The sequence below is a fragment of the Rhinolophus sinicus genome, chromosome 13 (assembly GCF_057876585.1).
Source record: "Rhinolophus sinicus isolate RSI-liver-muscle chromosome 13, RSI-T2T, whole genome shotgun sequence".
Taxonomy (NCBI): domain Eukaryota; kingdom Metazoa; phylum Chordata; class Mammalia; order Chiroptera; family Rhinolophidae; genus Rhinolophus; species Rhinolophus sinicus.
The window spans coordinates 20,739,034-20,755,925 of record NC_142513.1 but is presented as its reverse complement, the minus strand read 5'-3'; the positions used below and the strand labels follow the sequence as shown (position 1 = coordinate 20,755,925).

Below are 16,892 nucleotides of genomic sequence, written 5' to 3'. Positions count from 1 at the left end.
ATTAAAGGTTTTAAGTAGGGGGGTGATATGTGATTTGAATTGTGCCCCTCTCCATCCCAAATCTCTCTGGCTGCTAATGGTAACAGATAGAACAGGACAAGAATGGAGAAGGGATGTCAATTAAGAGACATTAACAGTTGTCCAGGCAACAGTGATGGTGGCTTCACCTAGGGTAGCTTTGGTTAATGGTTCAGCAGGGATTCAGAACCTGTGAGTCTGGGTGAACCAAACACCAAGAACAAGAACTATCAACTTGCGAGGTTGATGAATTCCTCCTGCTGAGTTGGCCTTGTCTTTCTAATGTTTTTCCCCCGCATGTCATGGATGAGGCTGATTAAAGCATTTCTTGGAATGTTGGACTCAGTCCCTGAAGTGCTTTTCTTCAGACCTATTCACAAAGAGGCAGTCTTGAGAAGTGAGCCAAATTTATGACAAGGGCCTGGTCCTCACCAGGCCCTTTTCATTAGTCCCTTCCTCTCTTTGGTGTCCCATCTCCACCCTCAACAGAATCTGCCTTCCTAACACCATGCCCCAAAGCGCTCCAGACCCTTCTTCCTTTACTTCTCTCTCTCTTCCCCTCCACAGAGGTCTGCCCTTAGGTAAGAAAACAGAAAACTAATCCAGTAACACTAATTACTACCAACTTAATTATGATTGAGAGCTACTAAAGTTACCCCAGTAGCCCATAAGTCATGCTATGGAAACTGGTTAAGGAAAGATATTTTGAGGCAGAATATGGCTTAAATTCTATTTTGTAAATTATCCCATTCTGCCTTCCCCTAGAACTCAGACTAGCAGAGAGAGGTTGTCTGAACAAAAGCATTAACTGGAGACATTATTGACTTTGGACCACTGTGGCCTGGATCAGTGGGTAGAGGGATTTGGAGCAGCATAGGGTGGCACTAGCTTTCCATAGAAACCTCCAGAGATGACAGTCCAGGCAATCCCTGGATGGAGGGTCCCCTCTTGTCTTGCAGAAGACAAGAGCCCAGAGATAGGCCAGAGAACAGTGGACCTGAAGGAGGCAGGACCTAACTAGTCTCCCGAAGGGAAGGGTAGGATTTGGAGAAGGAGATGAGGAATGGCCATGACATTCTAGACAAGATGAAAATCAACTTTCATATGCAGACTAGAAGCTACGAGTCCAGAAATGCACAACTCTGCCCATATCTTGCTCCCTGTTCCCCACCCATGGTTGTAAAAGGCATGCTGAGGGTCACGCATCAGCTCATGTCTGGTAACAGCTGATTCTGACTGGTGCTGATGGGCTGTCTTCCTTCCCTCACTGCCCTCTCCACCTGGGCAAACTGGAATCCACTTAGGGATATGCAACACTAAATCACAAACCCTGGTCTTTTGGGTGAGATGAGCCACGCTTTATTCTGGTTAAAGAGAGGCATCCATTCAGAGAGAAACAGAACCACCATCTTGGCTTGGCTGTAAATAATTGCCCCATTCTTAAAAACATCTAAAGACCTAAGAGGTCTGAACCCTGCTAATCAACTTTTCAAAGGTACATGATTTACCAGATATGGAGACCACATCAGAGTACAATTTACTTCTTTTTTTCCTTTTTTAGGAAAAAAAATTAGGAAATATTCTTTAGGAAAAAAAGAATATTTTTAAAGATAGAAAATTTTGTCCTTATTTATTACCATATTTGCTTCAAGTCTTTTTTATTTAAAAAAATTATAGATGAAGTTTTTGGAACCTTGCACTTCCAATCCCTGTAACTCTTCTTCTATTTCTTTGTCTTTTCCTCCCTACTTATCTTTCTTTTTTCTTCTCTATTTCTTTTTCTGCCTTTTTAATTCTCTTCTCATTAATTCTAAAATCTAGTGAGCTTATAAACTTTTTTCAAAAAGAAGGTTAAATTGATATTTCTTTAAGTCTCTCAATTACTTTTTGTTTTGTTTTTTCCTACTTAAAATTTTTTTTTCCATTTTTTTCAGTTACATTTACAACAATTACAATAATTGTTGATATACAATTATATTAATTTCAGGAGTACAACAGAGTAGTTAGACATTTATATAACTTGTGAGCTAGGCAGGCCAAAGACAGAATGGGAGACAATGTTGAGACCTCGCCGAGAAAAGGTTTCAGAGGAACCTAACTGAAGTTTGGCCGGGTAGAGCATCTTTGTCAGTATCCACAAGCTTTCTTCTCTTTCTCCTTATCCTTTTCCATTCTGTTCTCCCAACCCCAACAGCTACAAAAAAGAAGTCTCCACTTTTCTCACTGGCCCATCCCTTATACTTTCTAGACTCCCTCATTATAAAAAACTTTATGGCTGAGTAATATTCCACTGTATATATGTACCACCTCTTCTTTATTCATTAATTCATTGATGGACACCCAGATTGCCTCCATATCTTGGCTATTGTAAACAATGCTGTAATGAACATATGGATGTACATGTCCCTTCAAAGTAGTGTTTTGGGTTTCTTCAGCTAAATAATCAGAAGTAGTGTTACTGTGTCCTTCTTTGTCTCTTGGTATAGCCTTGGTTTTAAAGTCTGTTTTGTCTGGTATGAGTATTGCTACTTCAGCTTGTTTTTTTCAGAAAATATCTTTTTCCATCACTTTACTTTCACTTTACGTATGTGTCTTTCAATCTGCAGGGAATCTTTTGTAGACAGCATATGTAAGGGTCTTGTTTTCTTATCCATTCAGCCACCCTATCTTTTGATTGGAGTATTTAATCCAATTATATTTAAAGTAATTGTTGATAGATATGTAGTTATTGCCATTTTATTCTTCATATTTTTAATCTTTTCTTCTTCTTCTTAAAGAAGTCCCTCTAACATTTCTTGTAATACTGGTTTGGTGTAGATGAACTCCTTTAGCTTTTTCTTGTCTGGGAAGTTCTTTATCAGTCCTTCAATTTTTTATTTATTTATTTATTTTTCAGTCCTTCAATTTTAAATGATAGTTTTGCTGGGTAGAGTAATCTTGGTTTTAGGTCTTTGCTTTGAATATTTTAAAGCAATATTTCAAAGTCATCACTTTGACTATTTCATGCCAATTCCTTCTGGCCTGCAAAGTTTCTGTTGATAAATCAGTGACAGTCTTATAGGAGCTTTCTTTTAGGTAACTAACTGCTTTTCTCTTGCAGCTTTTAAGATTCTCTCTTTGTCTTTAACCTTTGGCATTTTAATTATGATGTGTCTTGGTGTTGGTCTGTTTGGGTTCATCTAGTTTGGGACTTTCTGCACTTCCTGGGCTTGTATGTCTATTTCCTTCACCAGGTTGGGGAAGTTTTCCATCATTTCTTCAAATGGGTTTTCAATTCCTTGTTCTTTCTCTTCTCCTTCTGGTACCCCAATGATGCAAATGTTGGTGCACTTGATGTTGTCCCAGAGAGTCCCTTAAACTCTCCTCTTTTTTTTTTTTTTTTTGGATTCTTTTTTCTTTTTGCTGTTCCAATTGGGTGTTTTCTGCTACCTTATCTTCCAAATCGCTGATTCGATCCTCTGCGTCATCTAATCTACTGTTGATTTCCTGTGATGTATTCTTCATTTCAGTTATTGTATTCTTCATTTCTGGCTGGTTCTTTTCTATGTTTTCCATCTCCAATTTTATGTTTCACCTCTCTTTGTTGAAGCATCCTTTTAACTAATGTTTTGAACTCTGGTAAATTGCTTGTTTCCATTTTATTTAGTTCTTTTTCTGGAGCTTTTTTCTGTTCACTCATTTGGGACATGTTTCTTTGTTCCCATTTTGACTGCCTCCTTGTGTTTGTTTCTGTGTATTAGGTAGAGCTGCTATGTCTCCCAGTTTTAGTAGAGTCGCCTTATGCAAAAGGTGTCCTGTGGGGCCCAGTGGCGCAGTCTCCTTGTTCCCCTGAACTAGTTGCTGCAGGTGTGTCCCCTGTGTGGGTTGTGTGTGCCCCCTGTTGTAGTTGAGCCTTGACTGCTGTTGCCATGTGAATGGGAGGGATTGACCCTCAGGCTGATTGGTTGTGAGGGCTGGCCATGATTACAGTGGAGGACCTGTTGTGCAGGGGATGACCCTATAGAGCAGGATTCGCTCTAGCAGGGCACTAGTGCCTTCTCAGTCTTCCCCTTGTGTGTTGTCCACAGAGGCACCTTGGTTGTGCTCTGGATTAGTCTGAAGCTGGCCACCACATGTGCCGGCCCTGGGGCCTCCTGGGAGGGACCCTGCCACAAGCCAAGTTCACCTGCATCCTGTGCCCTGCCCGGGGCCACCTGGAATGAGCCACAGAGCAATCTGCAGATGGCAACCACCCACACTGGGCTTGGCCCTAAGAGACCAAGTCACAAACCGAGGCTGGCTACTGCCAATGGCTACTGGGCTTTGGGCTGCTCAGCAAGAGGTACAGGGCACGCTGAGGCTAAATGCTGCTTGTTTGAAGTTTGTGAACTTTTGAGAGATTTTAGGAAAGTCCACAGCATGATGCAAGACAGGTCATTTGTATGGAAAAGCCACTGGAAGCATCTTGGGTGGGCCCACAAGTTGGGTGGGGCGGGGTCTCCAGGAATCACCAGGGCCAGGTGAACAGTGTCAGCCAAGTTGATGGAGACTCAGATATGGCGGCTGCCTGCATCTGCACACTGGGTAGGGAAAGGGCTCAACGAAGGACAGTGTTGCCTGCCAGCACTTCTGTTTGGGAGAAAGCTGCCTCTCCAGCCCTTGTCCTGAAGCCAGACAATTCCGTTCCTCCCTGTACATCCCTGGCATCTTTCAAGATGATGCCTCAGCGTTGGAGCTCAGAGCGAGTGAGTTTGTCAGTGAGTAAGTCTGTGTGCAAGTCCTTTAAGAGCAACGCCAGGGACAACAGCCACCCGCCATCTCACTCAGCCACAATCTCCGCTGGTTTTCACAGCCAGAAGTTATGGGAACTTCTCTTTCCAGCTTTGGAACTGTGGGCTGGGGAGCCTGGTGTGGGGCTGGGACCCCTCACTCCTCTGAGGGAAATCTCCACAGCCAAGATATCCCTTCTGATTTTTAACAGCCACAGGCTGGTGTGGGACCAGCTCATTCCATGTCTCTGCCCCTTCTACCACTCTCAAGGTGGCTTCTTCTGTATATCCTTAGTTATAGGACTTCTGTTCAGCTAGACTTCAGGCGATTCGCAATGATGGTTGTTGTATAGTTAGTTGTCATTTTGACGTGGTCATGAGTTGAGGCAAACATAACATTTACCTACTCTGCCATCTTGACCAGAAATCTCTTGATTACTTTTTGGGTGCATGTCTGGTCCTCAACTGAAACAGATTTCCATTCCAAGGTAAAAGCTGTGATTATTAAGTTATATGGTGCTTTTTTTTTTGTATGACTTTTAAATTGCCTCTGAAGGCATGTCTAGAATTATAAAGGTATTTTTTATGCAACTTGCAGTATTAGAATGAATGTATGGCCTCTCAGGGTTACAACTTTGAGGAAAAACACTCAACTGGCTATCTCAATTCTGGTTGTGTCAGCTAAAAATCAAAATCATTTTTTAATTATGAAATCCCATGACTTAGACCACACATTATTATCCTTACCAGACTTGGCTACAAATCATTGTGTATTTTCAGAAATTAGATTTATTCTCAGAGGGCAGTTCTTGACATCAAAAGAAATAACTCAAAAAAATGTCTTGCAGCCTCTCTGAATGGGATGCCACTTATTTGGAATTATAGCAAGTCAGTGTTAGAAGAAAACTTAAACATCTAATCAAAATCCTTTCTCATATAGCTGGGGGGGGAAAAGGTGCCCACAGAGAGAAAGTAACTTACCAGGAGTCACACAATGAATTACTGGCAGGACTGGGTCTAGAGCTCAGGTCCATTCTTTGGCCCCTGCTCCATTAAGATGTTTGATGCCTGAGCCATCGTGAGTGGCCGTGGGCTGCTATGTGCTGCTGTGGGCTACCATGTCCTGCCATGAATGGCCAGTGGCCAGTGTGAGTGGCTGGCAGCCATTATGAGTGGCCAGCAGCCGGTGAGAGCTGCCGTGAGCTGCTGTGACCGGCGACCGACTGCCTCAGCCTGGGGGAACACAAGGCTCATAATACCAGCAGGGGCCAGGGAGCTGTGTCCTACACAAGTAGACTGAGAAACAACAGCTTGTACTGGAGTGTGGGGGCGGGGGCAGGCAGAGGAAGGGGGTGGGAAGATGGTTGATGCATGGTGCACTGGTTAGACAGCTGCAGAGATGTCCATAAGAAGTCTCATTATTATATACTCATAATTTATTGCCGAAACTTTACTGAGGGTAATTTAATGTTTCCCACAATCCACAAACTTCTTCATAGCTAATATGTCACAACATCAGTGTCAACTTTCTCAATTTTCTAACCAGGGCTGGCTTCATGGGCATGGAAGTTGTGCAGTTGCACAGGGTCCCACATTGAGAGGGCCTCATGCTTAGTTTAATGCTCTCCTATAGCCTCCTTGAAATTCTTACTTTTTAAACATGTAGTCCTACATTTTCATTTTGCACTGAGCCCCCACAAATTAGGTAGCCTGCCTGTAACTTACATCCTGGGAGATAGGAACGAGGAAGAAATTGGTCTCCCTGTTTTATTGTAAAAGTGGTAATGAAGTCCCTAGAATGAACCCTCACGAGAGAATCAGGAACTTGGCACCTGTACCCCTGACTTAGGCCATCCACTACTTTCCACAACCCCAAGCCCCCCACCTGATTTGGATGTGCAGGATCTAAAGATCTTCCCAGTCTGTGATCTGGCTTCTTAAGAAAAGCTTCAGCCATCATAACAGATTAAAATAGGATGTAAAAAATCTTTGTCATTGGCTTTGGTTGTGCACATCTGGCTACCACTGGCCTGGTAGCTATAAAAGGAAGCCAAAATCCCCAAACTCTGAAACTGTAAGTTTTTAATTTTCCTTTGGTAATTCATTTGGCAGCAAAATCTGTGAAATCAATTCTGTCTTTGTTTATCCTGTTTGTTATGAATATTCTCACATATTTGGATATAGAATCATCAACATTTTTATTATGGGTGCTCCCAAGCCCTTGATATGTGGATTAATAGAGTATACAGATGATATTGTTTTCCTAAAATCCACAAAATTCTGAATTCTAAAAAAATAAAAATCTGACCTCAAGGCTCATAATACAACTAGGTATTATGGACCTATATTACTTTTAGAATATACATATCCCCCTAGGATTGGTGCAAGTAATACTGGTTCTTAGCCCTTTTCCAATACACAAATAAGATTAATTCCATAGAGACTTCACCCTTCCAAGACTCAGTCTAGTTTTATAGTTCCACTAAGTTACCTAGTTCTAAGAAATTGTATTTTAAGTTTATTTTTTAAGAGTTGCTTGTACAGCAAAGGAACCTTTTTTAAATTTCTTATTTTAATCAAACCCTAGGATTGATTATGTATCCTGAATTAGTCTGAAGATGTTGTTAGCTGGTGAGATCTCCTCCCTGCCTAGTGGCTAGTATTTCTATTAGGCCTGCTGGCTGCTCTGATGGTGAATTGATCTTCTTCCTGCATTATCAGGTGTTCAGAGGAAGTGATGAATGTAGAATCTGGGTTTCAAATTCTTCCTCAAATTCTAGCCTCTCCTTTTGTAACTCAGATTTCCTAACCACCCTTTCACTTCTTTGCAGGAATTCCCAGGATGCTTTTTGGTCAGCATTATGTCATTTATGATAGGGAAAACGCAATAGAATAGAAATAGAATAACTACATATACTGCCTCCCAATCAGTGACATGACTCTTGTGACTTGCCTTAATCAGAGCTTCTCCACAACCCATTCCACCATATCTTCATCCTTTCCTTTCCTTTTTTTTTCTTTCAAGTTGTATTTATTTCTGATTTGTCTTTCCAGTTAATACCCATTGATGCTAGAGCTCTGCTACTTAAAAAAAATGGTCTCTTTACCAACAATCAGAAGGCCAAAATGAAATACAAAATTGCTTTTGAAAGAGATCAGAGATCCAGAATAAAATCTTAAAATATATATTTAATTTTATGCAACTAATCAAAGTATTATCTTGTAATTTCCAATAATTATATTTTTATTTGTATTCCAGGTGTTATTGCATTGAATCTTTATGAATTCTAGGCTGCATGGAATAATAGAAAGTTTCAAAACATTATGGTAACTTCATGATGGACATTTTTCCTCTGCCTCTAATAATCACAATTTACCAGTCCTAACTCTTTATCTCATTAGGACCTAGCCATGTCCTAAAGCAAATCCGAAACGTGATAAATTAATAAGAAATATTATTGGTTGGTAATGGTACAAGTTATCTTTCCTAGATCACATCATTTGCCTTTTAATAATAGTCATCAATATGTTTCTCCAAAGAAACAATTACTCCATCAGTTAACAGATATTGATAAAGCAAATATGATGTGCTTGCTCCAGTCCCTAATCCCAGAATTGGGAGCTGGGGACCTGCGATTTCCTCAGCTGATCTTAGTTCCGATCCACCTCTCAGTGTGAACCTTCATTATTCTGATAATGATTCTGGTGTTCAAAGAAAAGGAATTTTTCATACGGTATGACCCCTAAAGGCAAGACAACTCCTTTTTCCAGTGCAAAATAGAAAGAAAAAAACAGAAACAGAAAATAACAGCCATTATTTGCCATGCTGGAGAAAACTTGTAGTACCCTATGCAATTTTTACTTAGTGTCTAACTTTAGATCTGAAGATGCAACTCCAGAGCAATTGACAAGGGAAAATATCCTTTAGAATGCCCTGGGTTGAAAGTAACAGAAAACTGAACCTAGTTTAAAACAATAAAGGGAATGTATTGGCTTATGTAACTGATAAGTCCAGATATAAGATGAGCTTCAGGCAAGTTCTGATCTAGTAGCCTAACAATGTCCTTTCTTACTGTCTGTCTAGTCGTCTTCCACTGTTTCAGCTTCATCCTAAAGCTGGCTTACCTCTACAAGATTGCCAGCTCTAACGAGGACTGTGGGCTTCTTATTAAAAATCCACTGAAAGAGAGAGAGCTTCCCTAAACAACCAGAAAAAGGACTGGGCTTCCTCTGGTTAGATCATCTTCAGTCACATGTCCATGCCTAAACCAATACTGGGTGATGCAATGGGGTTTTGCTGTTTGTCATGAATAAATCAAGGACTTCCCTGGATATTTGCTGAGTTACTACTCTGGTCACTGTACCAGGCTCAGGGTCATGAGGAATACATGATCTCTCTTTTTTTGATCAAGTGGAAGAGACAAACACATAACCATGTGATAAGGGCTTTGATGGGACGGTACAAAGTTCTGAGAAGCAGAGAATGGAGCAAATAATTGCACTTTTCTGATACAAATTTGTTTCGTCTAACTATTGTGGATAGGGGCTAGGAATCTCAGAGATCAAACTGCACAAGGCAGGAACAAGAGCTGTATTGGGCGTTAGGGCTTGAGGAGATGTATTGACCTATCACACAACAAAGATGTGAGCTGCCTAAAAAACTTCTTTATTGCCTCTTTCTGTTTTACATATCGGGATTCTGCAAGATAGCGTTTACTTTTAGAAAGAGTTCTGCTAAATGAATGCATATCACTGACCTAGCCTACTCCCCTCATTTTACCAAGAAGGAAATTAGAGTCCATAAAAAAAGAATGGATTTATCCAAAGTCATGCACCTTACTACTAACGCTTAAGCCAAGACAAGAACTCAAGGATCCTGACTCCTAGCTCAGTGCTCATTTCATTGACTCATTACCAGGCTTTAAGAAAGAAAATTGGTGGCCAGTTCATGGTAGGCATGCCCAATGATGAAAGGATATGAAGAAATCAGAAGACCTGGCACTAGGGCTGAGAGAGGTAGAAGATGGACTTCAAAAAGTTTATAATGAGGGTAAGAGCCAACTGTTTGGATCCCCTTCTCCTGGAATATAACAGACTTGGAAAAAATTTTACCCCAACCAAGCTGAGGGCTGGGAGGAATAGGCTAGACATTGGCCAGGCTCTGTAAGGAGAGTGGGTAGCACCAGCATGAGCAGACTGTTTTATTCTCTTCTTGCCCACAGTACTTTTGGCAGGCCAGACAGCACCTTTAGAAAATCAGCCCCAGCTTCTTCCCAGACCCCAGAGAACAAGCACGGGGAGGATCTGGGGTGGGAATCCTGCATTCAGAGAAGATGAAGATGCTGCCAACGCCCTGACTGAACCAAACCCAGACATTCAATGGAAGAAATTCACTCAGGGATCCGTCTGCTTCATCAAAATCCAGCTAGCAACAGATCAGTAAATCAACAAATCCAGTTAGCCTATGTCGATAAGCCCAGGTTCTCTCGACACAAACCATACCTGCATTCTTTCCCTCTGGACATGGGAATGTAGTGTATGCGATGACGTATACACTTGTCTGAAGGAGCCATTTATCCCCGCCTGTTGCTCACCGAGTCTTAACTTAGGAGCCTTGTTCGCGGCACCTTAGTAAAACCTCTGCCACTGTGAGGCAGTACTGAGGACCTTTCAACAACTCTGCCCAGGCCTAGGGTCTCCTGAGGCCGCTGACTTTTACAAAGAACAGCACTCCACCCTCTGGGTGGCAGAGATTAATTGAAATGCATTCCTTTTCTCTTTGCTTCATTCTCCGTCCCTTCCTTGTCTTTCTTCCTCTTTCCATCTCTCCTTTTCTCTCTTCTTCATCAGTTCCCCTTTCCTGTCCTATGCCCTGCTGGTCCTCCGGCTCTAGTGGGACACTTGTGGAATGCGGGAAGAGCCCCAGCCCAAAGCAACAAAACAAGTAGGAGGGCACATGCTTTCCCTGACTGCCTTCCCGGTCCCACTCAGCCTTCCCAAGATGGATGTCACCCGCCTGCTCCTGGTCAGCCTGATAGTCTGCCTGTGCTTCCTCGCTGCCTACAGCCACCTGGCACCTGAGGAGAAGCACAAAGATGACAGGAGCCTGAGGGGCAACTCCTCCATGAACCTGCTGGATTCCCCTTCAGTCTCTATCGTGGGTAAGTAGCCTGGCCTGCGGCCCAGCGTCTGGGTTCTGGCCTGTGAGCAGGGGCTGCAGGATGTCAGGCATGCTTCCCAGGCTCATACCGGGATTGGATCCATTGCCATAGGTCAGGGCTCCTTATTGCTCGTTCTGTGAAGTAATCCTGGAGGAGTAAAGCAACCCTTACTTGGTTTGGAAAGCCCTGCATGCTACCAATCTGATATGTAGCTTAGCATGTTAGAGACTCTGAGAACGCCTGAAGTCAAGACATTGGTGAACTTGGTTTAACTTAGCATTTCTGAAACTTACTGAATCACGGAACTCCTATCAATGGTAACAAACTTCAGGAACTCCTGCAGAATATAACCAAGTCTAGGATGAACCTGTTATGCCAGGGTGGAGAATGATTGTTCAGGGACAAATCAGGGACATTGGAGCTGGCACTAGAGAGCTTCTGGTTTGACTTGACATGATGATGCCAACAACGAAATACTTACTGTGTGCTAGGCACTGTGAGGGGAGTAGTAGTTTTATTCCTGTTTCACAGTTGAGTAAATTGAGGCTTAAGTTAAGTAACTAACATAAGATCACACAGTTCTTAATTGGCAGAGCCAGAATTCAAACCCAGCTGTTTAACTCCAGAACCTAAGCTCAAAACTGATATCCCTTACTGCCTTGCCTCTCACTAGGAAAAGAAGATATTCTAGATGTATTAGCAAAATAAGGCAAGGGAAGGGCTGGGGCACATCAACACTAATCACTTTCAATGTGCCAGACTTTCCACTTTATAAACATACCTTGCTTATTCGCCAGACAACCCTGCAAGGTTAAGTAATACAGTGCCCTATTGGCAGATGAGAAAACTGAGTCTTAAGGAGGTTAAGTAGGTTGGCTAAGGCCACACAGCTGTTATATGGCAGAGTCTGGATTCAAATCAGGTCTGCCTGTCTCCAGAGCTCTGAGAAATGGAAAACAGGAATACAGGAAACACAGGTCCGTCCATGTACAAGACACTGAGTCCATTTTCCAGGGCTTTCTCGCATTTCCCCTTTGCCTTCCCTCAGAGGACACTTTGTTCTTAGTCCCTGGTTCCAGGTCAGCAGCCAGGCTAACAAGAACCTGCTGGCCTAAGTATCAAGATGTAATTCATCCAGCCAACCTCTCCTCCTCTCCCCTACCCTGGGACTTCCTGGAACCCCCCAGCTCCTCCCTCTTTGCTGTAGCTCAGGGCCCCCAGAAACATCTGGCTTTGCTGCTTCTGTCTTTCTTTGAAGCACTAAACAAGAAATCCAAAAAGATCAGCAGAAAAGAGGCGGAAAAGAAGAAGAGATCTTCCAAGGTAGGCCTGGGAGTTCTCATTGTGGGGCTAGGATTGGGCTTGAAAGGGGAGGACACCTAAACTCTGGCTAGGAAGTGAATGAAAGATTTTCCAGGTCTTTATGAACAAAAGAAGCTGACAGCGAGGTACCTAAAGGCTTCCTGACCTTGAGCCCTGAACCAGACCCTCACAGGAGCCCAGGAAGCTGAGGTTCACTCAGTAAAATAGCTTGCCTACTGAAAAGCATCTCATTAACTAGCTAGCCCCGTGCCTGAAATTTCATCATCACTTATTCTTTTGGGTGAATGCAATGTTTCCCAAACCTCAGTCATTTCAGAACCATTTCCACAGCTTTTGTCATATCTGAGTTTCATCTATTTATTAAATGTATTTGAAGTTAAAACTTTAAAAACAAATATGTAACTATGATAGAAAACCAGTATCACTTGTCATCAATAGAAGGTAACCATTGTCAGGCACAGCTGGACGAATGAGTTGCAGCAGACCAAAATTGGTCTATTAGAATTTATTTGGCGTGTTTGAGCTGCAGGAGGTTAGGTTAGAGAAGACCATAACCTCCCTGAGCAAGAGGGGTGTGGAGTTTTATAAGGGGAGGTAAGCAAGGCTGTTCCTCTTCAATGCTTCACGGGCTTTTGGTTGTATTGTTCATCGCAACTGAGGGTTTCCAGGTGTGTCCATGTCCTCTTGCTCCATATCCTGGTTCCCCTGCCATTGTCAGGGAATGTTCAGGTCCATTGATCATGGGCTCCTGTGAGAAAAATACAAGCCAGCAGGGAGCAAGACAAGATAAGATGGCTTCTAAGATAGGATGGCTTCTATTCAGCACATTCTGGGTGGTTTCTCCCAGCAGAGGCCTAAGGCGGTTTCTGCACCTGGCCTAACAACCATAAAAATAAGTAAAATGGAAATAAAACACTGTTAGTGGATTCTAGCTAGATGGTGTTGCTTGCCAAAGGCTCTAAATCTGAGACTTGTTGCTCTCTGTGTTAAAGGGCAGATTGGAAAGCACTGGGGAGGTATTAGGGACATGTTGGTACCAAACAGCCTTTCAAGTTGAACGAGATAGAAAAAAGAATTCCTTCTCACTATGATTCAGTTGTATTTAATATTCATATGCCACCTAAAAATCATAGCACTATGGTACAGATTCCCATACTTTGGGAAAGACTGGATTAAGGCATTGTTGAAATGCACACGTTATTCCTGTTTTAGTGTGCTTTAGTTTGTCAGATCGACTGTAACCAGAACAGGGAGTCCTGGACTAGGCATTACTAGGAAGTAGGACTTGGCACTGTCTGATCTTAAGAAAGTCTCTGCTCTTCTCTGGACCTTCTATAAAGTGAACAAGCAGGTCAGATGATTGACAGGTAAGGGTATATAATTGACAAATATATTAATATGCCTAGGTACTGGGAATATAGAAGTGAACAAGGGAATATATCCCTCCTCTCATGGAATTTACATTCTTGTGGGGAAAATGGGCTAACAGCAAGTAAACCAATAAACAGGTGAAATAAATTCAGAATATGATAAATGCTGAAGGAATTAAAGCATGGTAATGAGACAGTGAAGGGAAGAGTGGTCAGGGAGGGCTTCTCCAAGGAAGCAGCCCTTAAATAAAGACTGAAAAATTCAGTAATCTCGAGCAGCAATGCCCAATAGAAATCCAATGTGAGCCACATATATAATTTTAAATGTTCTAGTAGCCACATTTCAAAAAAGTAAAAAGAAAAACATGCAGTTAACTTTAATATTTTATTTAACCCAATATATCCAAAATATTATTTTAATATGTAATCATATAAAAAAGTTAATATATTTTACATTCTCTTTATGCTAAGTCTTTGAAACCTGGTTCATATTTTACACGTACAACACATCAATACTAATTTTAATAGCCAAACATAGTCCTAACAAAACAAAGTGTTTAATGAAAACAATTTTACACTACTTGTTTTAAGTTTAATTAAAATTAAACAAAATTTGAAAATTCAGTTCTTTTCACTAGACACATTTCAAGTACTCACTAGTTACATAAAGCTAGTGGCTGCCTGTATGGAACAGCACAGCAAAGAATGTCCCCAGGCAAGGGAGTAGCCAGCTGAACGGCCCTGCAGCAGGAACAATTTCTGTTTGGTGCACACAAGGAAGGCCAGTGGGGCAGTTTGGTAAAGCAGGTGGGAGAGGTGGCTGGGGCCAATCCACAGGGTCCTCAAGGGCCAAAGTAAAGTTTATGTTTTATTGTAAGTGCAAAGAAAAACCATTGGGGGGGCTTTAAACTAGAGTGGGGTGCCATCATAGGTCTTCAGAGAGATTCCTTTGGAGCACTGAAGGGCGGACCATAAAGGGGCCAGAGCAGCAGACATTAGACAGTGGCCTGGCCCAGGGTAGCGGAGGTGAAGAAGTAGGTGGACTCCGGTTTTATTGTGAAGGCAGAACTGATGGGATGCAGATATACCGGAAGGGGAAAAGACAGAGATGGATGGTAGTTAAAAACTGTGGAGCTGAGTGGGATTCCCTAAGGAGAGAAGAGGGTTAGGTCAGTTTTGATGGGGATGGAGGCGGTGGTGGGGTGACGCCTGGGGTGCCCTTTAGGCATGACTTGAGTTGGTGGAGGGCAGCGGATGGGGATGTCTGGTTGCGGCCCTCGACAACCCAGAGTTCGCAGGCAGGTTAAGACAGGCGGGGCGGGAGAGGGCGACTTGGGCAGCCCTGGCATTTCCCCACAGAAAAAGGTTTCGTTGAAGAAGGTGGCGCGGCCCCGGCCCCGGCCTTCCGCCCCTTGCGTGACCACCGGCTACAGCTGCAAGCCGCCGGCGCCCGCCTGCTGTGACCCGTGCGCCTCCTGCAAGTGCCGCTTCTTCCGCAGCGTCTGCTCCTGCCGCGTGCTGAACCTCAACTGCTGAGCGCACCGCCTCCCCACCGCCTGCGGGGCAGGGAGAGGCTTCCAGGGACCCTGGGATCCCTCTAGGACAGTGATCTCTAGTAGGTGTGGCTTTTTAGGACTGACTGGGCGCGGGCACAGCTTTCAGGAGGCGAGACTTCAAGAAGACTTGGCTTGGGCTGGGCTAAAATGCAAATAGTATACGTAGGCTGCTTGAATTTGTGTGGCTGTGTTTTTAATGGACCCGAAAGATCCTTTTTCCTTCGTGGAGTCCACTTCACAACAGAAGTCCCGTGTGCTACGCACACACTATCTCCGGGGCCTGGGGAAACCCGATCACCCCGGCATAAGGCCGCACTCCTGTTAAGCGTTTCTCCGGATCCGACAGCTGGAGACAATACTGTTCTCTGCCTTTAAATCTGGGAACACCCGAAGATGCCTCCAAATGCATGGAGACTAGCCAGGCAGAAAGGAAACATGAAGGAACTTCAGTCTTTTCACCCTTTTCCCCCTTCTAAGGAGCTCCTACTAGCCCCGGAAAAACAAAAAAAAAACAAGAAAGGCTACAACTCCATACCCAATCTCATTGGGCTGGCTGTCCTGTGGGGATCTGCAGATAAAAACGGGAGGCTGGTTGTGAGTTGGCAATGCCGTGGGTCCCTACAGCCAGAAGGCTCTTCTGGCCTGAGGATCCCAGAGCCTCAGGAGGCTCCGAAACAAAGGTGCCACTTGTGCCCACTCCTCCCTTTCTCCCAAGGATTCCCAGAGGCTCTGGTGACTGGGAGCTGTTTCTCCCACTCCCAAGCTAAATGAACACTGACCATTGGTCCCCAGGCATTATAAAATCTGACAGCCAAGAGTTGGGGCTCCCAAGTAAGAAGTAGGAGTTCAGGAATCCTTCCTCATTCCCCACCCCAGCTGTCAGCCAGTAATCAGGCAGTGGGCCTGAGCGTGGTGATCTGAAAATAAAGGAAACCTCACTAAAATGGTGTCGGGAAGCCAGAAGGGGGAGCTCAGAAAGAATTGTCAATTACAGACTCCAACAGAAGAATCCTCAACAGGAAAGAATCAATTGTGGGCCCCAACAGGAAAAGACACACATTACACCTCCTGCAACTCAACTAATGAGAAACCATCATCTCCCTGAAATCTTTTCTCCAAAGGACTTTTGTTCAAAACCCTTCCCAATTTCCTTTCTCTGTATAATGTTCCCCTCCTTGGTTTGTTGGACTTGCCTATGGCTTTTATTATAGCTTGCTTGTCCAGAATTGCAATTCTTTGCTGTTCCAGAATAAACCCATTTTTGCTGGTAAAATAACTTTTATCTTTAAGGTCAACAGTGAGCTGGCAGCAACCTTTATCTTGGATAATCAGGGCCTGTCACCTAAAACATCTCAAGCTGTTGCCTGAAAATCCATTCTTAGAGATTTTCCTTTGAGAAACTGAGTGTAGCATATTTTTGGAAGGGTCCTGAAGGGGGAGCATCTGGGATACTGCTTTGGGGAAAGGGGATAGAGGTGGGTGTAGGGTCTGTGAGGAAGGACCAGCCAGCGTCGGGGTCAACACAGAAACTCCGAGCAACTTGAGGGACAAGGGCTGCAAATGACATCATCTACTTGCACTGCTTGGCAAGAGGCATCCCTGAGACTAGGGAGAAAAGCCGAGATGCCATCTGTCAGTGCCCGCCAGCAGATGGAGCTCTTCCTCAAGGAATCACCATAAGCAAGAAACAGGAAGTTGCAAACAAGGGTGGCATAA

At 43.5% G+C, this 16,892-nt stretch overlaps 1 protein-coding gene across 3 annotated transcripts in view; it reads left to right on the top strand.

Moving 5' to 3' along the window:
- Positions 1 to 16,449, top strand: part of ASIP (agouti signaling protein) — a 90,695-nt gene extending 74,246 nt beyond the window's left edge. For 2 of the 3 annotated variants that reach the window (XM_088789193.1, XM_074318252.2), the window contains 3 exons: positions 10,758 to 10,927; positions 12,186 to 12,250; positions 14,980 to 16,449. In XM_088789193.1, the coding sequence (XP_088645319.1) occupies positions 10,758 to 10,927; positions 12,186 to 12,250; positions 14,980 to 15,156 (412 nt within the window). In that variant the 3' untranslated portion in view covers positions 15,157 to 16,449. Of the gene's footprint in view, positions 1 to 7,988; positions 10,928 to 12,185; positions 12,251 to 14,979 lie in introns of those variants that run through there. The other variant, XM_019733820.3, reaches the window with a different exon arrangement.
- The last annotated feature ends 443 nt before the right edge of the window (positions 16,450 to 16,892 follow it).